Genomic DNA, 20,216 nt, shown 5'->3' with positions numbered 1-20,216 from the left:
TTTGATAGCGGTGCCGGTATTCTTATCACACTCGGCCAGCTCAGAGAGCCTCTTGCTACCTTCAAAGCTTCTCCACCATCCTGGGCTCCCCCTGCCTCTTGGTCTGTTTCCCACTAGCTTTTACATTCTTTTTCCCAACAAAGCTCTTACTATCCTAAATTGTCACGGCTGGCTGACAGTGTTTCCTTTGGAACAAATACCATGTTCTATAAGAGCGGAGTCAAGGTTTCCCCCCCGTCCCCATAACAGCCTCAGTGTCTAGTATGGTACCTCACACAACAGTGCTCAAATAATATGCCAGGGGAGGAGAACTCTTCTGTGGCACGTGATTTTCTATACATTACATTCTGGCCATATGACCGTTCCTGCCTCCAGGAATCCAATCCGTCAAAGCTGAAGGGACTCTTAGCTAAAGAAACTGGTACCCAGAGAGGGAAGGCGTGGTCTCTGGGGTAACACAGGTGCTTAGTTCCATGAAGGGCCGAGGCCAAAGCTCAAGTGTCCTCACTAACTGGCCCGGGACTCAGATGACTTGACTTTCCTTCACAGTTGGTAAGAAGTCCACATGCGTCCCTCTGCAGCCTGCAACCTACCCTAAGTCCCAGCCCGGCCTGTACAGCTTGTCTCAATTTGCCAGGCCTTTAGAACCAGTGTAGGCTAATGAGGCCCAGCCTCCTCCAGCCCCTCACCTATTACCAATCCTGTTTTATTCTCCTCAGATTGTGTCTTTGTGTGTAGGGATAGAGACTGGGCCCTTGAGTTCCCTGTTTTTTGTTTTTGTTTTTTTTTTTAAATGTGGCTCTTTAAAAAATTTCAGACTGTGAATAAGCACAATCGCCCTTGATCTTGTCTTTGAATCGTTGTTGTTATTAGCTTCATTTCTCAACGCTTTCCCTGGAGCAGGAAGATGGTACAACGCAAGGTAGAACAAAGCACTCTGGGAGGAGTTGGCAGGACCCACCGGGACAGATCTTCGGTTCTCTATAGAAAAGGCAGACATTCCCTTTTCTTGCTAGGTCCTGGTAGAGAAATGCCTTCCTCTCCCTAGAGTGGGAACCTCCGGGACCAGGCGGAGGTGGGTCTTGTTGTCTTGGCGACTAGCGAGGTTGGGCTGAGCGGCGGCTCTAGCAGCCAATAGGAGCTGGAGGGGCGGGGCCTGCTGGTCTGTGGCGGCTGCGGCGGAGCTGGCAGGTTGGTGGACCCGGCACTGGGGGAGGGGAACGGGGGTCGCAGGGACACTGGGGGCTCCCAGACGCCCCAAATCCTTAGGCGGGGTGTGCAATGCTTTTGGCGGTCGGAATCGGGGCTTCTCGTTGGGCCCGAGCGGCGCTACGGGGGCAGTGAAGGCAGAGAGGTGGGAGGAGAGGCGAGGGTCGGAGCGGGGCCTGGTGACAGGATCTGGGGGTTCCGGGAGGCTGTAATCGCAGAAGACTCCCTCTGTTAGTGCACCGGAAGCTTCTGAGAGCTGGACTTGGGAGAGGGAAAGGGTTAGAAGGCCCAGGAATGCTGGAACTCAGCCCTCTTCTCTCATCCGGCAAAGCTGTAATGGGGCCCGGGGTGCTGGCTGTGTTATGACCACCTTCCCTTCTTGTTCCGACTCCATGTTTCTTTTTATCCCCCAGGCGTCTAGTCTTGCTGGCTCAGCAAGCCTGATAAGCATGAAGCTGCTGTGTTTGGTGGCTGTGGTGGGGTGCTTGCTGGTGCCCCCAGCTCAAGCCAACAAGGTGAGGGAGGTGAGCCAGCAGCACCTTGTTGCTCTAGCGCCGGGCCCGCGGGGCTTTCACGGAGGTAGCCGCAGTGCCACCCTTGTCCCTCACCCATCCGAGGACCGTACTTGGAGGACCTCACCTGGGGCAAGCTGCAGGACTTCCTAAGGGTGCAGGGAGCACGGGGTTCGGAGCATACTGCGTAGGTTCCAGACGAAACTGGCCCCTCGGTGGAATTTCCCACAAGCAGGAAAGTTTGTTTAGAGAAGTTACCCAAGTTCTCCCTGTGTTCCTTTGCCCAAAGTAAAAACAGCTGTGGTCGAATCTGCTGCTCACTTTGGGGATAATCAAATCACGTCATGTTTGTAAAATGCTCTGGGTGTAAAGGCATGCGCAGATGGAGCCTCTGCTTCCAGGCTGACCCGTTCCTTAGGGGTAGGGGACCAGCAGCTGGGTTCAGATGGTCCGTGAGGCCCTATGTCTTTAGAGTCTGAGGATCAGGAAGACACTGAAGTGAGGTTGAGTAGCAGGGCTTGCTGCTTGGCTCTTCAGGGAACTCCTGGAGGGCGCCTTCTCGTGGTAACATCCCCCTTGCCTTTATTCATCCCTCCCCCAGTCTAACCTAGGGAGTTAAGACAGAATTGGGGGGAAATCTGGCCACCTACCCCACCAGACAGAAAATACACAAGTGTGGGCCCCAGGGTTATGGCCTGTCACTTTGCTTACCCATGCACATATCACTCCCTGAGTGGCGGCCCCAGGCAACTTCTGTTTCTTTTGATACCAGAGAGGTTCCTATCTTGAGGACCCTGTAATGTGACAGCCTTTCTAAAGAACCAGTCCTCTGTGACTTGGAGATGGGAAAATTCAAAAGCACACATACCTCACAGAACAGGACACAGTACTAACATTTGCTAGCCTGCCTAGAATCTGAACCCAGGCTGGGATCATCCCTGCCATTTACCCTTCTGTTTTTCTTCCAGAGCTCTGAAGATATCCGGTGCAAATGCATCTGTCCGCCTTATAGAAACATCAGTGGGCACATTTACAACCAGAATGTGTCTCAGAAGGACTGGTAAGACATTGTAAATGGCTGGCCCGTGCCTGCATCACCTGGTTGAGATGATCGGGGCTTACCAGACTTCCTGTCCTAGAGATAAATTACATTTCTGTGGAGGGCCTACAAAGGAATATTTTGTCCTTAACTATTTGATAACGAAACCCAGGTATCTTGAATTCCAGCTGAGGGGGTTGGATTTTGTTGTTTCGCTTTGGATTTCAATTGGTGCGTGAAGAATGGTGGGAGAGGCAGGTGCATGCGGTGTGTACCATTCGGTGCCTTTGCACAGCTCTGTTACTGTATTCTGTGCTAGTTTCATAGCAGCCTTCTAAGGTAAATGGAGTAGATATTGTTCCCATTCTACAGTTGCATAGACTTAGGTCCAAACAAAGATCTTACATGATGCTCCTGGTGTCTCTGGTCTTGAATTCATTTCTTAGCCCCTTACTTAAAAAAGCACAAATAAGCCAGGTGGTGGTGGTGCACACCTGTAATCTCAGCACTCGGGAGGCAGAGGCAGGTGGATCTCTGTGAGTTCGAGGCCAGCCTGGTCTACAGAGCTAGTCTAGGACAGGCTCTAAAGCTACAGAGAAACCCTGTCTCGAAAAACCAAAAAAAAAAAAAAAAAAAAAAAAAGCACAAATAACCAAGAATTCATCCAGGTAAAGAAAACCAGTGAAAGGAAGTGTAAATACAGTGCTCTGGAAAGAGTAGTTTAAGGAGCTAGACCTTCCCTGGAAAGGGAGAGACCTGGGGACACTCAGTGGACTCAAGATAGGGAGAACAGCTGCCATGCTGAGGGGAAGAGGCATCTGGGATTGGAACCGGGAAGGCTTGGGATGATATACTAGTGCTGAAGTGTAAGGCCAGTGGAAGAGAGCGTCAGGGAAAGAGACTACAGTGTGAGTGAAGGAAGCATCTCCGGTTCCGGTAATTTTAGTTTGGGATGCTTCATCCTTGAAGACATGGGAGCACACCTCGGGTAAGGTCAAGGCTTATGCATTGAATGGGGTGGGTCAAGGTTGCTGCCACTTGGACGTCAAGGATCACTAGGCGAGCTTTGAGAAAAGCCCCAGCCCTCTCCTGCCAAGATTTTGATTCAGCAAATATGGTAGTGTCTGTTGGAAGGGTAACCTTTGCTTGGAGTCCTTGAGGTGCTCATGATGCCGTTGATTCAGAGCACATTTGAGACTTTTCAGACTAGTAGCGGTAGGATTTTCTGCAACGCTGTCTATGTGGATGGTTGCATAGACTCTGGATCCAACCTTTCTGGACCCTAGTCTACCTTGGCCGTTTGTTAATCATGTTCCAGATGACTTAATGCCCTGTGTACTTTGACTTACTTTTTAAATTTTTATATATTTATGGATGGATGAGTGTGTTTGTCTACTTGTATGTCTGGTCACTTTATGCATGCAGTACCAGTGGAGGCCAAAAGAGGGCATTAGATCCCTTGGAAGGGGTTACAGGAAGTTTTGAGAAGAGGTGCTGGGATCAAACCCAGGTCCTCTGGAAGAGCAGCCAGTGCTCTTAACCACTGAACCATCTCTCCAGCCCCACATTGATTTCCTTATGAGTAAAGTAAAATACTTTGAGTGTGAAGTGTATGTTTATATTAATTTATATAGCACTTAGAGTGATGCCTGCCCTTACTACGTGCTATATAAATATTGGCTGATAATAATAATAATAATAATAATAATAATAATAATAATAATAATAACATTATCACCCCTTCCTAGAGGTTACATACTCAAATTTATGCTATAGCCCTGGAAAACGTGCTCTTCTCCTGAAACATTAGTCTAATTCTTATGCTTCTACTGACCTGGTGGTATGGTCCTAAAATAATGGAGGTCTGGGAGGAGCACTAATGGCTTCCTGTCATCAGCAAAGATGCTACACTGACCCTACTTCCTTCACACAGGCAGCTTCTGCTCTGGCAAATTTAGCAACACTGTCTTGAGGTTATAAGATGTCCTGGAAATGCAAGCTTGCTTGCCCAGAGGATGGGGTCTGGTCTAAACCTTTCAAGCTGCAGTTTACCCCTTCCTTTAGAGGCAGACTCAGGGGCCACCTGGTGAGCAGTCTCACACGAAGACCCTTATGTTAGAGCAGTTCCATTACAGATGTTGGGTAGCCGCTGAAGCTGGGAGGTGAGACCCCAGGGCCCAACAGCACTGACCTGCCTGAGGGCCATCACGTATTTACTCAGCGCCCCTTGATGGGGTGGGGATTGACCTTGTTCCTAGCATCTTAGTGGGAGGGCTAGAATTAGAGATGTCTTTGAGTCTTTAGGTCCTGTATCCCATGGGTGCCCTGCTGGTGTTCAGATTGAGGCCAGCACCCAGTGTCATGGCTGTGTGTATTCCTGTGTGGCTGGCATTCTGTCATCTAGTGTTGAAAGTCTATAATCACAGGCATGTGAAAAGGCCCTCTTGGTGGGTTTGTTAGATGCCGCATAGACAAGTCCCCAGGTTGACTTGATAAAGTAGGATCCTTCTACACACACACACACACAGAGTCTGTCAGGGAAACACAAGCTGTGTGAGGTGTGAAACCGGAACTGCACCGAATGAGGGGGCTTGCAAACCCCTCTTCTCCCACCGCCTGCCTCCTGTTTCTAGTGGTACCCTAAAGGGCACAGTTCGGAAGACACCCGTCAAGCTTCGCGTCCATAGTCAAGCAATAGACTGAGGCCAGAGAGGTTAAGTGAGCTACCTTACTTCACAGTCTAAATAGAAGAGTGGAGGATCCTATCCCGCTTGTCTTTCTCCTTCACTGTTCGCCAGTGTTCCCTGCCCAGTCCCCTTCTTAGGAAAACAGGGAAGTATGTAGGGTTCAGTGACTCTGGAGAACCAGAAAGAACAGCAATATTTCACCTTCTTACTACTACTGTCCCCATCCTCCCTTGCAGCCCGTTTCCCTGGGTTCCGGGGTCCCAAACTGAAGAACTAAAGATGGCTTCCTCCCACTACACCTTGGGCGTCGAGGGCATTCACAGTGCCCACGGTAGCCATGGAGTAGCCTTTCTGACCCAGAGCCCATGTGGCTCAGGAACAGAAGGACTCGGCTCCCAGGAGGCTTAATTTGCTGGAGAAGGGAGGGCGGCATTTGCTCTGGACGGGAATGATGAGAGATTAATGTTTCAGTTTTTAGAGACAGTCTCACATAGTTCAGGACAGCCTTGAACTCAATAGCCCCTTGCCTTAGTTTCCTGAGCATGGGGATTACAGATGTGCGCCGCCATGTCTGGCTCATGGTGAGCAATGGGAACGGGCCTTGTCTGTGTGCGATTCCCAGAGAAGGTGATGTGCAGGGTCTTGGGGCAGTGCCCTGAAGTACAGCATAGAGACACCTATTCCTGCTGTAGGGGACAGAGTGTTGTAGCTGTTACCCAGAGGTGGAACCAGGATCCTCGGACGCCTAGAGAGCAGATGGGTGCCGCATACTGGACTTGGGGAGAAACGGAGGCTTTGACCTTCCGCTCTTCTGTCCACGCATGTTCTTGCAGATCTGTGGTGCCTCTCAGAAACCCAGCCTGACAGCTTGGACTGTCGGGCCTGATGGTATGCAGGAAGCCATGCTTGAGTTCTGAGAACTTTCATTAGTGCTTGAAGACCTCTTTAAAGTGACTTGGATCTTAATGTGTCAACCACAGCATCTCACACCAGGGGACAGGGTACACACGGTGACAGGCGGGCTAACTACCCACTATAATATGTTTGGTTCACTTCTTTGGACCTCTGAAGGGCTTACTTTGTTCCCAGGGAGAATGGTCTTCCTTCAAGGTCTTTTGGTTAGAAACCTGCCCATCCACGGAAGTCCGGGAATGAGGCCCAAGTGCACAGGCAGGCTCAGGCCTGGCTAAGATTGAGTCAACCACAGGTGGTGGCCAATGCCTCACAAGCATGGTGGAGCTGCCACTTTTGCTGTCCTGGGCTTGTTTCCTCATTTCAATGCAAAACTTGCCCACGGTGCTCTTGAGTGCTGCTGGTGACTGGGTGATGGGGGCTCACTCTCAGCCCGTGATGATTTTGGCACTCACTCGTTGAGTCCTGGCTAGCACCATGCTCAATACAAGAGGTATGGAGATGTGTAAGAACTTCTGTTTTCATGGGACTTCCCACCCGCTGGGTGGGATAGTACAAATCAAGGATTAAGAGCTATGTGGTGGGGATGAGGCAGGGGAACTGGCAGTATGGATGGGAGGTCAGGCCTTGGGGCTGAATCATCTGTGTGGAGAAGAATATGCATGCAGGCATGCATCCAAGCTTCATGTGACTCTCTTGGGAATAGTCTGGCTCTAAGATGGGGTGGAGGCTGTGGTAGGGCCCGAGAGAGGCTGTGAAGACGCGGTGGGACAGTTCGTTTGCCTGGGCCCTGGATGAGCTATGGAGGCACCTGTTGGTTTTAAGTTGAAGAATGTGACAGCAGTTCCATTTTGGTATGGTCACTTGGCCACCATGGGAAGGTAGTTCTAGGCAGGGCCAAAGGGCTGGACTTTGCCAGGGAAAGGTCAGGGGAGCTTCAGCTGAGGTGTGCCAGCAGAAGGGAACCGAGAAGGTGGATTTTAGACACTTTTAGGAAGTAAAGACCTGGGTATTGGGTGAACTTGCAGGTGAAGAAAAAGTGTTGTCACAGATGACCCCCAGGTTTGACTTGTCTGGCAGAAGAGTGCTGTGAGTTCCCTGTCTGCTCCCCCATCTCGGAAGCACAGATCCCACAGCCAGTGTGCAGGACTGGGCACCAGGGGCCTGAGTGCACAGATGTGGCACTTTCGGCTCCTATGGGGCAGTCGGGTGGTGACCACGGTCATCAGTGGACCTAGAGTCCAGTCATAAAAGGATGAAGGCCTGAGTGCACAGATGTGGCACTTACAGCTCCTATGGGGCAGTCAGTGGTAACCACGGTCATCAGTGGACCTAGAGTCCAGTCATAAAAGGATGGAGGCCTGATGAGATTCAGACTGGAGACCCATGAGTTGAGTGCAAGCTGCTGGGACCGATGAAGCCCCCAGGGCAAACAACACAAGAGGAGAAGGCAACTGAGGGCGGGGGCAGCTGAGGGCGGGGCTCTAGGACCACCGAGGAGTATGGGGCTGGCACTGGAGATACACTGGACAGACTGTTGCCTGGGAAACGGGTTCTGCCCTTCCTGGGAGTGCCTACCTATGGGCTTTCCTACCCCTTCAGCACCCTGTCACCTGCTCGCCGGACCTCAGGGTAGGAGGCCCTTCGTCAGCCCTGTCTATGTGTATTGCAGCAACTGCCTGCATGTGGTCGAGCCCATGCCAGTGCCGGGCCACGATGTGGAAGCCTACTGCCTGCTTTGTGAGTGCAGGTATGAGGAACGGAGCACCACCACCATCAAGGTACTGCTGGGGCTACAGGGCTGCATGCATGTGCCCCTGTCCTGTGATTTTTGTTCTTTTGTTAACATTCCAAAGCCAGTATGCAGATTTGGGACCTGATTGCTACACCTTTGGGCGGGGGGGGGGGGGGGGGGGGGTGGGGTGGAGGGGTGAGGGACATCTGACACCCCTGCAGTGGCTCCTGTGTGGTGAGAACGGAGAAGTCACAGATGCTTGAGACTCCTTATTCCCTCTAGAGAGGGTGCTGAGCACATCTCTGGGTGCCTGAGCAGCCTGGCAAGTGCTGGGAGTGAGGTGGACTCATGGGGAGCTTGCAGGTTATCCAAGATCACGTCACCCTCCTGGAGAAAGCCTCCATGACCACACGAGGTATTGGACATGAGACTCTAGTCTTATCTTTTGCCTGAACCTCGTCCTTGTTGACCGTCTGGGTGAACTGGAGACAGACAGAAGTGATAAATGGGGCCACCACACAGGGAATGAAGTAGGGGGCCACAAAGCCCTTGTCCATCCCTCCTTCCACCTCTAGGCAGGACTCATCAGACCTTCTCTAGAGACCATGAAGCCAACCCTCTTAAGCTTGTCCTCTGGCAAGTCGAGAAATGGCATCAGAAATAATTCACCTGAGTTCAAAGATACCAAATCGTCTCGAGGCTCTTGTGTTTGAGGTGTGTTTGAAAGGAAGGCAGTCTTCACGCCGCCCCTCCTGCCTGCCTTCTCTGGACTGTAACTCCCTACATCCCCCACTACACACACATTTAGGGAGAAAATGGCTCTCTGCCCTTCCCCAGCCCCGTCAGCCTGTACAGATTGCACTCTGTCCACCCGCCTGCCTGGGGCAGTTCCCTGGTTCTGAACTTCCTTTATAGGTCTAGAGACCATCGAGATGCCCAAGGCATTCGGTCCAGAGCCCAGTGTCCCCTCCCTGTGTGGATGGGAAGGTGCTTCCAGCATGGAGCCATATGCACACAGACTCCCAGCCCCTCTCCCATTTGGCTCTGTCTAGGAGCCCCACGCATGTGCAGTCTGCCTTCTTGCCCCGTCTTGGGTGGAGGCAACCGTTCTGAGCATTCACCCCGTTAAAGGGGCCTGAGCACTGCTGCTGCTGCCGCCCCAGTTCAGGAGGAAGGCAATCCAGCTTCTTGACGAAGCTTCGGATCAAGCTAAAAGGTCTTAAGATTCTCCCTTTTCTGTGTGTCTCCATGTACATGTGGAGGCCGAGGGGGTAAATGTTGAATGTCTCTTGTCTTTTGAGACAGAACCTGGAGTCTACCAATTCAGCTGATTAGCCGGCCAGCAAGCCTTATCTCTCCCCCAGCACTGAGCATATAGGCACACGCCATCATGTCTGGGTTTTTTGGTTTTTGTTTTTTTTTTTTTCCCAGTGTGGGTTCTGGGGAATCAAACTCAGGTCCTCACGCTTACACAGTTAGCTTTGCTAACTGAGCCATCTTTCCAGCTCTCATAGTTGGTGGGTTTGTTTTTAAACCCCTTTTTACAGTCAGGACCATCCCTGGGATCAGAAGCCAGCAGTGACTAGGCATTTTAGGGGGTAGGAAAAGCATTTGAGGTGGAGTCAGCAAAGGTAGGTTCATGTACCATGCCTTGTTTGTGGTCCTGGGTGAATTCTGTGGCCTTGTGGTTCCAGTGTGGCGGTCACAGCCACTCAGGCTGAGTGAAGGTGCTTCTGTGGTCCTAACAACTGAGGGATTAGTGACATGGCAGAGACCATGAGTGCTGAATGTCATGTAGGGGCCCACTAAATTTCACTGAGTACCGTACTTCACACTGAATTATTCATCTTATTCAAGCTGCCCTGTAATTTTTTTAAATCAATGTTTATGTCTTTAAGCCTGACGGTGGTGGCACACATTTTTTTTTTTTTTAAAGCCGGGGATCGAACCCAGGACCTTGCCCTTGCTAGGCGAGCACTCTACCACTGAGCTAAATCCCCAACCCCAGGTGGCACACATCTTAATCCCAGCACTCAGGAGGCAAAGGCGGGTGGAGTTCTGTGAGTTCGAGGCCAGCCTGGTCTACAGAGTGAATTCCAGGACAGCCAGGGCCACACAGAGAAGCCAAACAAAATTCTGTCTTTATTTGGTAGGGGTACATGTGTCACATTTGGATGACATAGAACAACTTCTGAGAGTCAGTTCTCGCCACCATGTAGGTCCCAGAGATAAAGTCAGTCATCAAGCTGGGTGGCAGGCGCCTTTATCTACCGAGCCATCTTGCTGGCCTGGATCTGTCCTTTCCATAAGACACAATTACTCAAGCTTTGGGAGGCGGGTGAAGGAGTCATCCCAACATGGCTTCCCCACCCTCAGCCCTCAGGGTGTGGTCCTCCATCCCTGCATGATGATGCACTCTGGAAGGACCAGCACACCCTCTTGGGATACAGGCTGCCCCATTCCCGTCTTGCACCCCCAGTGAGTCCAGCCTGAGATCCCCGGTTTACTGTTCTCCGTCTCTGCTCTCTGGCTTTCTCACCTGGTCCTTGCTCCAGCCGTGGGTCTCATGAATCCCTGCTCCTTGACAGAGGCTCCTGGATAGCCAGCTAACCCTGGCTTCTCACTGCAGAGCCTCTCAGGTGTCTAGCAGCCAGCTGCTTCTTCTGTCATCTTGGTGTCTGCTGGAATGTTCCTTGTCAGAGAACTGTCTCGGGCTAGCATAGAGCCCGCAGTGTGGGCCGTTCCCCATATCACCTCCTAGTGCCAGTATCCAGCCTGATGGTCCCCAGCAGCCGACATGGATAGCAGACTGGAAATGGGGTCCTGATCGGAATGCTGGGTCATGGAATAAGGCTGACCTCTCCCCTAGGTCATCATCGTCATCTACCTGTCTGTGGTAGGCGCCCTCTTACTCTACATGGCCTTCCTGATGCTGGTGGACCCCTTGATTCGAAAGCCGGATGCTTATACTGAGCAGCTGCACAATGAAGAGGAAAATGAGGTAACCATGGCCCTGGGCTGCCAGCATGTGGGTCCCTAGGCCAAGCCCTAAAGTAGGGGTGCCCCTCCTCTCCGCCCCTGTCATCCTCAGGTTGCTTTTCCCTGTCCATTTTCCTGTGCGTCACCAAGATATAGGTGGTGGCGCTGAACTTCCCTGGCACCTGGCAGGCTCAGTACGTGGTGTTACTAGGCCGGGGCGAAGATTGGGGGTGGAGGGTGATCCACCTGGGACCTGTTGCATGGAGGTACACATGAGATGCTGCCTGCTCAGATTGGTGACAAGTATGTGAGGACTTGGAGGCAGTAGTTCTTTTGTTTACATCTGTCACATGCTTGCTTTCTTCAAAGCTTGGCCCCGAGGGCTGGAAGCAGAGGCAGGATCTCAGAAGCTAGGGGGGCCAAGTGGGTAGTGCCCCAGCACCACCATGCACAAATGCAGAATTTGGGTTTCTTAGGATAGGGTAGGTGCTAGGGGTGTTGGTAAGTAGAGCTGGCCAGGAAGTTCAGCCAGATGAATGAAGGCCTTAAATGCCGGACTAAAGGGTTTTGACTTTGTATGATAAGGAAATAGGATCCACTGCACCAGACTGCCCACATACCTATCAGGTGAGGAGCAGTGTCCCTGCAGCCTCATTGCTGGAATGAGGCTGTCCGAGGAGTGGGGATTTGGAACAGGAACCTAGGCGTGTCCAAATGAGCACACAGTGGGAATGCACCTCAGCCATGTCAGCAGAGACCTGGGAGGTTTCCTTAAACCGGAAGATGACTGGATAGCTTACAGAAGAAAGAAAAGATGGAACATGCCTGCTGTCTTCAGATGTTTGTAGAGAAGAGCTTGGCCCAGGGGACAGAGGGGCCTCCTGGTTGAAGTGGGAGATTTAACAGGACCGTGTCAGGCATGTTCTTACACTGGTGAATGATAGAGGGGAGGGTTCCCTTTTAATGTAGTGAGTTGTGGGTCACTGGAGGTGACCAGGCCTAGGCCAAGCTGCACCAGGCAATTAGAGTTTTGGAGGTTTTAAAGTTCTAGATTAAGTTCAAATCCAGAGTGAGGACGTGGAGACTCAGGTCTGTGTGAAGCGTCCCCGGTGGTAGGCAGTCTTGGCCTGCCCAGACCTGGAGGGCGAGGACAGTCAGAAGGCACTGGGAGCTTGCCCCTCCCACCAGCCTCCAGCATGGGTTTGGCCAAAGGTGGAGCAGAGGTGAGGAGCCTCGCCCACTGGAGGTGGGGCTCGGGAGGTGGTGGCCCTGACAGTTGGGTGGTCTGTGCTTGAGAGGAAAGCTTGCTTGCCTACCCAGTTATTAATGTAGAGTAATAGCAGCCCTGATAGGAGAAAGCGTCACTAATAAACATGGGGCGATTAGGGGTAATGTGGTAATTGCAGTCCTGGCCGGGGAATAATTGAGAGATGCAGCCGATGATTACACAGCTTGTGCCATGATTCTCTAGGAATGCATGGCTCTCGGGCATGGCCTTGCCGTGTCTCCCGCCATCCTAGATACAGAGCCAGGGGAAGGGAGGTTTGCCGTCGCTACGTCTGATCCTAGGCCTCTCTTCCTACAAGAGACCTAGGTGCTCCTCACTTGGAGCCTATCTGTGGAGAGCCTTGAGGATGTGGTCAGGTCCCAGGAACAGGACCTGGATCAGAGTAGATTCTTCTGCCTGCAGGTTTGGCCTGGTGGGAAGGGTTCTCTAAGAAGGATTGCTGTCTAGCCATATAAGGGCTGCAGAGGGCTGTCACTGGCAGACTTAAGCCAGTGCTTGTGAGCTCATGTCCCATCTGTAGCGGACAGAGAGGAGGACACCCCTAGTCTCCCACCCAAGGCTTCTAAAGGTTATAGAACATTGTATTTAGTTTCTTGGAGACTCTGGCCTAAAGTCAGCTTGGTCTGGTTGGTCTAATACATGGAGGTGGGTGTGGAGATGGGTGTGCAGGATTAGTTTCAGGATGAGTACCCTCAAAGTGGGCCAGAAAATGTTCTTAGTACATGGCAAACCTGTAACATCCCCCGACTTCCTGTTATTTTGCATAGTATCCAGGCGTAGGTGCCTGTGGCCCAGCAGCTCCCATAATCCTGCAGGCGGTACTGTGATGAGATTTACTAAGACCTTTGGCCTGTCCACAGGCTTCAGCCCCCAGATAGCCAAAACCAGTTGACTGGGCCAGGGCCACAAAGGCAGGCAGTTAAGATCTGATTTGCTGGGATGACAGTCTTTGGTGAAGCTTGGTACTTTGGGGAAATCATCTTTAAGGTCCGGTCAAGGATGACGTCTTTAGTAAAAGAGGTCTCTGGTTAGGAGGGAGGGCTTCGTAGCAGAGAAGTACTTTGAATGCAGCTCAGAGGGAGGGCTGATGGGAGTACTGTACGTTGTAGGGGAGGATGGTGGGCTCTGAGCTGGAAATGGCCAACGGTGCCTTCTTACAGGGCCTTTGAAAACTCTGGGCAAGGATGGTGAGGGACAGTCTATTGCCTCCACAATCAGTGCACATGAGGAAGGCCCCCATGGTCGCCTTCTGAGTGGCTACAAAGCCAGGGCATTGGCCACGTCTCTGGCCTGATTAGTGGCCTAGACAGTGTTTTCCTAAGGAGGAGGCCTTCCCAGACCCAGAGAGATTTAACTTTCAGCTCAAGAAGAGAAAGTTGGAATGAGCCCTGAAAGGGGGTGTGGGGGAGTCCCTTGAAAGGTCACGTGAGTTTATATAGTCAGTGGCCTCAGAAAGAACAGTGTCGGGCCTCAGAGCCTTCCCTTCCCCTCTCCCAGGAGCCTGGGGCTCAGGCAGAGGTGAGATTTGATAGGCAGAGTGTTTGTCGGGACTTGGGGCTCCTTGGCTCCCTCACCCCAATTCTTGTAGGCAGGAGCTCCCCTCCCAAGGGCTGGAAGCCTGGTGAAGAAAGAGGCATCCCCCCACAGTGCAGCCCAGTCTGCAGAGGGAGATGAAAGCCTGCCGGGTTCCCTTTGAAAGCACTGGCAGAGCCTCAGTGGGCCTGGCTGCTGGGCGCTGCCTCCCCGGATTCCAGTGGCATTAGGCCTAATCCCTGGGCTCAGACGCCCTTTGAAAGGAGGAAGCCAGTATGTTTGTGGGGACAGAAACGGCAACAGAGCTGTTTTAGATGTGCGGAGCTGGCCCCCTTTGAAGAGGGAGAAATGAGGGTTTCTCTGAGGCTCGAGCTGTCTCCACCTCTCGCCCCCTGCGCTCTGACAGGGTCTTCAAAGTTCTCACCCCAGTGGGGGCCCTGGATTGAGTTCATTCTGAGATCTGTGGGACGGGGTGGACAAGGAAGCCAGAAAACAAGGAGGATGGTGGGAACTAAGGAGGTGGAGGGCTAGATGAAGAGAAAGCTGGGGTTTCCAAAGAACGGAAGCCTGTTCGTGGATGGTTGCACAGTGTGTGCTGAGAATCCTGCACACACACACACACACACACACACACACACACACACACACACACGCGCGCGCGCGCGCACGCGTACACATGCCAAGGTCTGGTGCAGACTGTTCAGATGGTCCCCTCACCTGATGATAGAATAGGAAGAATGTGCTATTCAACAGATGCTTCTAGAACATCGTGGGGCTGCACAGCACTTGAGGGTGGTCTTAGTGGGGTCCCGGCTCTGCCACTCAGCATCCTTGCGGCTGACCTCAGGGTGTGTTTTCTAAACCTGGACTAGACATGGTAGCTCCTCCCTCAGCATCAGCACTGGGCCCAAGCACTGGAGTGCTGTTGCCCAGAGAGGTGGCCTCTGGCCACAAGTCACCTGCAGTCACTTACCTTTGAGCTAACTCTGGGCTACCTGCTTCTCTGGTTGTCCATAAGTAATTTCCTCTTGGGAAAAACCAGCCAAAGACAGCCACTGCTGAGTCCTAAGATGGGAAATACAGGTGTGTGTGTGTGTGTGTGTGTGTGTGTGTGTGTGTGTGTGTGTGAGTGTGTGAGCAAGTTTAAACATGGCCCCATGCAGCCATGCGACCTTGGGTTGCAAGGTGAGTCCTCCTTCGGAGTCTAAGTTGCTTCATGCACAAAATGGAGGTGACATTAACTGTTTGCCAGTTGGTGGGCCTGGGAGTAAGCCCTGTGAAGTGCCTGGGAAGGAGCCAGGTCTATAAAAGTGTACGCTTGTCAGGGTCACATTGGTCTGGTTACCTGGGGACCTCTAGGGAATCATCCGTATCCATGAACCACTGTGGGAGGGGCTCCACCCACCCCCTAACCTAACTGTCCCCTGCCTGCCTGCCTATATTCCTCAGACCCAGCCCTGAAGGGAGGAGGGTTGGAGGTGATGACTTCTTTGCCCCCTCACCCCACAACTGCCCGGCCACCTTCCAGCTCTACTGCTGAGCAGGCAGGAGTGAGGCCCTCCTTGGGTCTTCATGAGAACAGATGTGGATGCTCTGGTACCTTTTAATCAGACTATTAGCCATGGTGACATGGAGCCTCTCAACAGCAGCTTCCTCCCACTTGGGAGCTGTCTGCCGAGACTTCGTATGAACACTCACAAGTGGGGCTGTGGTAATGCGGTGAGTTGTGACACGCTCCCTTAATGCCCTGCTCTGGCTCTCTCCTGGCTCCCATTTCCTCAGACAACCCAAGAGCAGAGTTGCTGCTCTACTGCTAGATCCACTCTGCCCCGGACAACCCCGGTCCTGTCCCGGCTTCACATCCAGGTGCTCATTTGCCAGAGCCCGCCAGAGCAACACTGGTCCCAGAATGAACTGGTCCTAGGGGTGGAAAGCAGCCCCTCAGGCCCCCAAAGCTGGTTTGGGGTCCTGGTAGGCCAGCTGTTTCCCAGGCAAGGTGGTCCTTCGGTGCCCACCCTAACCCCACATCCGTGCTAAGACCAATCTGAGCCAAGCTGTGTTGTTATGGGTCACTCAGGCAACACAGGCAGCCTGGGGAGGAGCCGAGCAGAATGGTGATTGTTCAGAGGTGGCTCCCCTGACAGAAGTCTGCCTGCTTTAACCCTGGCCCTGCCCCGTTTGCTGGTGGGTCCCCTCAAATGCTGGTGTGTCCGTGAACCAGCCTTTGAGATGCCTCACACTGCATCTCCAGATGCTGCCAAAGTGTCTGCATTCCTTGTGTCACTGAGAGATTGTGTGTAGAGAGATTGGTTCTGAGAGGTGACTCACCTAAGGTTACATATCTGGGAGGGGTCAAAGCCAGGTTTGTTCCAGTCAGCACCACTGTGCTGAACTCCCAGAGAGAAGGCCACTTGAGACCGTGCTGTGCTTGCCTGTTCACTTGACATGTGGGTGTCTCTGTGACCCACACATCCACTAGTCACACTGTGGTGTTCAAGCGCATTAGGTCTCAAAAGGGATTTTGTGAGACATGACTAGGATTTTTGTTTGGGTTTGCTTTTTGGTTTTGGCATCTTGCTAGAAATTGTACCTACAACTTCGTGCGTGCTCACCAAGTGCTTTATTTATGACTGAGACCCATCCCTATCTCTGTAAACATGGGTTATCCTGGGACAGCATCTCACTAAGTTGTTCCTCCTGGCCTTAAACTGGCTATCCTCCTGCTTCGGCTTCCTAGGTAGCTGGGATTGCAGGCCCAGGCCTCACCTGGCCTGCCAATGATGCCCCACTCAGGCTTTTGGACAGGGATTCTCAGGGGACTGTTTCTAAGTCACCTTAGAAACAAGTGAGCTCAAGACAAATTGCCCAGCACCGTGCTTCAAGGATAATTCTATTCCAGCCCCTTTGCAAGCCAGCCACCTCTCCCTCTGCACTGCCAGCTCATCTATACCTTCCTGCTCCGCCCTGCTCTCCAGCCTGGCACCCGCATGGCGACAGAAGCTGTGCCAGCTCGGGGCATTAGAAGCAAAGTTGCATTTACTGGGCGGCTCTGGGCTTAGAGGGGCGCACTAATCCTTTAAGAGATATGTGGCAGGAGATGAGAGGCGGGGAGAGCAGGAGAGGAAATCCCCATGGGCTGTGGGCCTGGCCCTCGGCTCTAATTCTCCCCCAAAGATCAGCTTCAGGTCCTGCAGGAAATGCATGGGCTCTGGAGTTTCAGAGGCAGAGGAGTACTAATTAAGGGAGGGCTGACGGCAGAAGTGAAGTGGGTCTGAGAGCAAAGGGGAAGGGGACAGGGAGACAGGCTAAGGGGAGCAGAGCTGCCGAGCACACCGTGCTCACAGTGGCCCCGGAAAGGCGATGCTGGCCTTAGCTCCAGATTTCCACCCCTGCCAGACTGAATGATGGCCCATCTTCTCATTCCCAGGAGGAGCAAGCTTGGTGTGTGTGTGTGAAGCTTGCTGTGTGTGTGTATGTGTCTGTGTGAAACTTGGTGTATGTGTGTGTGTCCATCCATCTGTCCAGCTGCCCTCTCCAAGAGATCCTGCAGCTGTTTTTGTGCTGACTCCTTAACAGGCCCCTCCCCCACCTTGAATAGAAGGAACCATCTCAGGGTAGCCAGGCCCTGGTCCCTGGCCTTCCTGTTGTCCCTGGGACACTAGCACAAGTAGGGGAGGTGCACAGCCTGGTACCAGCCCTGTGCATGTGGGTTCATAGCCTTGAAGTCAATACCTAGTACTTCTCCTGAGACCTAGGAGTGAGCCTGTGGGGTTTAGGATGTGACTTACACTTGAGCCAGCTCTGCCCCAGAAAATGTTCCTTCTGACTCTTGAAGACTTGAGTTTTTCTGGCCAGGCACACTGTTGAGGTCTGCAGGTCACAAAGGCAAGACCCCCAGGAAGTCCAGACTTTAGAAGTGCTCCCGGGGCACTCGGCTCTACACCAGCCTTTAAAGATCCAGGGCCCTGACCCGTCCCGCCTCATGCCTGCTCCCTTCCTTTCTCTTTCCAATGCAGGATGCGCGCTCCATGGCAGCAGGAGCTACGTCCATTGGAGGAGCCCGAGCAAACACTGTCCTGGAGCGAGTGGAAGGCGCCCAGCAGCGATGGAAGCTGCAGGTGCAGGAGCAGAGGAAGACGGTCTTCGATCGACACAAGATGCTCAGTTAGATGGCCGCCATGGTTGCATCAGGACCCAGCCCGCGGCTGCCAGCTTCTGGGGCTGGACAGAGCCAGCGGCCAGTTCCCTTCCCTCATTGGAGTCTTCCCTTCCAAAGCCCATGGCATTTGTCCTTCTCCTCCCTCTCCGGAAGTGTACTCGACTGTTAACTAGGGAGTGTGGTTGGGTCGCTGGTCTCTAGCATCTCTGTAGGTCTTTGGGGTAGAGGGGAGGGGAGGCAAGGGAGAAGGGAACAGAGACATTTGGGGTGGCCACAAGACTGGGAGGAATTCATCCCTCCTCATTCCCTCCTCTCTGCTCCTCCAAGCTCCGATTCTTGGGGGATCTTTCTGCCCCTGGGGAGATGGAGCTGTGTCATCAAGAACCCTGTGGGTACCCAGCACTGAGCCTGTGCTCCAGGATGCTTTCCACATCCTCCAGTGCTAGCTTAGCTCCCACTTGGCCTGGCCCCAGCCTCAGGAACTGTTCTGGTGCCACTGAGCCCATGGCGGCATCCAGAACCCACCCGGAAGCCTCCTTCCCCTCTGCTCAGCTCCTGGTCCACCGGTGCATGGCAGTGCCCAGGCATGCCAGCATACTGAGCGCCTGTCACCTTGCTCCCATCTCAGCCATGCAGCCTCCCATCTCTCCCCAGTGACTGCAACTGCTGAGCCATAAAGTTGGACCATCCAGGGAGCTGAGCAGCAGAGGACTTGAATACCATGACTCCTGTTCTCCAAGGATGGCCACTTGTCCCTGAATTTCATTGTACCATGCATGGAGAGAAATGTCTTTCTGTTGTCTGTAAATCAAGGAAGCCATTAAATTGTTTTATTTCTCAAATGTTCCAGATTTCAAGGGAGATGAGGAGCCATAGGCAAGTACATTGCAAGTGATCTGGTTAGGTGTGCTGTCCCATAGAGGGGATAGAGCATTGTCCTAGGTGGGTTCAGACAGAGGCAGAGCTTTGCAAAGCCAGGGTAATCTCTATTGCCTGCTAGAGTACTGCCTGTGTGTTTGCATACCACAAGAAGGCATAGTGAACTGGCCCCTGGAAGTTGTGTTTGCTTCGCCTTTGAAATGTCACAGTGCCTGCCCGATGACACTCTCGTACCCTAATGGCACATTAATGGTGTTCCTTGCAAAATTTCCCCAAGCGAAACCCAGACAGGGGAAGGACTAAGAGGGTAGTCCAGAAGAGTGTGCCCCAGCAGGAAGAGTCAGTGGCTTCCAGAGTGGCCGCTCTGCAGAGCGCAGAGCTGGGCCTGCTTAGCCCTGAATGTGCATGGTACGGGGTGTCAAAGACTCAAGCCCAAGGGTGGTACCTGTAAGGAACAGTCTGTTGGAGTCGCTGTCCTTCAGGGTTGTCCCTGTGCATGGAAGATGCCTGTGAAGCCTTTGGCTCTCAGCAAAAGGCTGAAGACGAGAACAACTTGAGCTGGGGGTTTCAGTGTGCAAAGATTGCTGAAGTTCAGTGCTGAGTCCGCAGGGGGATGGGAAGGGGTGAGGGCATGCAGATGGGGCTTCTAGAAGGTACAGAGAGGATATGGAATCCATAAGCTGATTGTGGGGTCCTGTGCAGGCCTCCTTAACTGGCAGGAAGCCCCAGGTGGGGCTAACAGGAAGCATGAACGAAAGACCGGCACAGACCTAGTGCTGATTACGTTTCTCGGCTGCTCATCAGCCGGGCACTTTCTCAGCCCCTCCTGGAGCTCATCACTGATTGGGAATCTTGAGATTTTAATGTGCTTATTTCATAAAAGGAACAGATGGGTCCATTTATTTGCCAATAACTCATGTGGAGTCTGGAATTGCTAGACCTCCCCTTTGCAGCCCCTCCACAGGGAAGAGACCTCAAGCACTGTTTTGTGAGTCCTAGGTAAGGCCCGCAGAGATCTGCCTAGATCTGGTAATTTGAAGGATTTGGTGTAAAGCAAGTTCATGATGCTAGCTAGAAATCAGCCGCAGCATAAGTTGAATATAGGAAAATTTATGAGATTAGAAATGAGTGTCCATTGCCTAAGGTTTCAATGTAGCCAAACATCTAATTGTATAGAATTTCACATTTACAAACAAAGCTGGTGTTCAGACATGGATTCCAGAGTGTATGTCATTGGCAGCACCCCCTGCCTCCAGAGGAGAGATTGTGTAGCCAAGAACGGAA

The 20,216-nt window shown here is 52.6% G+C and overlaps 2 protein-coding genes across 4 annotated transcripts in view; one reads left to right on the top strand and one right to left on the bottom strand.

Moving 5' to 3' along the window:
• Window positions 1–1,603, bottom strand: part of Igfn1 (immunoglobulin like and fibronectin type III domain containing 1) — a 60,953-nt gene extending 59,350 nt beyond the window's left edge. Inside the window, 2 exon segments of the mRNA XM_036201975.1 lie at window positions 1,058–1,465; window positions 1,580–1,603. Of these exon segments, the coding sequence (XP_036057868.1) occupies window positions 1,058–1,465; window positions 1,580–1,603 (432 nt within the window).
• Window positions 1,143–18,895, top strand: Tmem9 (transmembrane protein 9). Of its 3 annotated transcripts, none has more exons than XM_036202479.1 (6): window positions 1,143–1,191; window positions 1,623–1,724; window positions 2,690–2,781; window positions 8,032–8,140; window positions 10,964–11,095; window positions 17,911–18,895. In XM_036202479.1, exons 2-6 carry the CDS (start codon window positions 1,659–1,661, stop codon window positions 18,061–18,063), a joined length of 552 nt encoding a protein of 183 aa, XP_036058372.1. In that variant the 5' UTR covers window positions 1,143–1,191; window positions 1,623–1,658; the 3' UTR covers window positions 18,064–18,895. The 3 variants fall into 3 exon arrangements, with proteins under 3 accessions (XP_036058372.1, XP_036058370.1, XP_036058371.1); XM_036202477.1 differs by having other exon boundaries at window positions 1,623–1,733; XM_036202478.1 differs by lacking the exon at window positions 1,143–1,191 and adding an exon at window positions 1,233–1,354 and having other exon boundaries at window positions 1,623–1,733.
• The last annotated feature ends 1,321 nt before the right edge of the window (window positions 18,896–20,216 follow it).

The sequence above is a fragment of the Onychomys torridus genome, chromosome 11 (genome assembly GCF_903995425.1).
Source record: "Onychomys torridus chromosome 11, mOncTor1.1, whole genome shotgun sequence".
NCBI lineage: Eukaryota > Metazoa > Chordata > Mammalia > Rodentia > Cricetidae > Onychomys > Onychomys torridus.
Note: the sequence above shows the minus strand (reverse complement) of the source record. Positions and strands in the feature narration are given on the sequence as shown.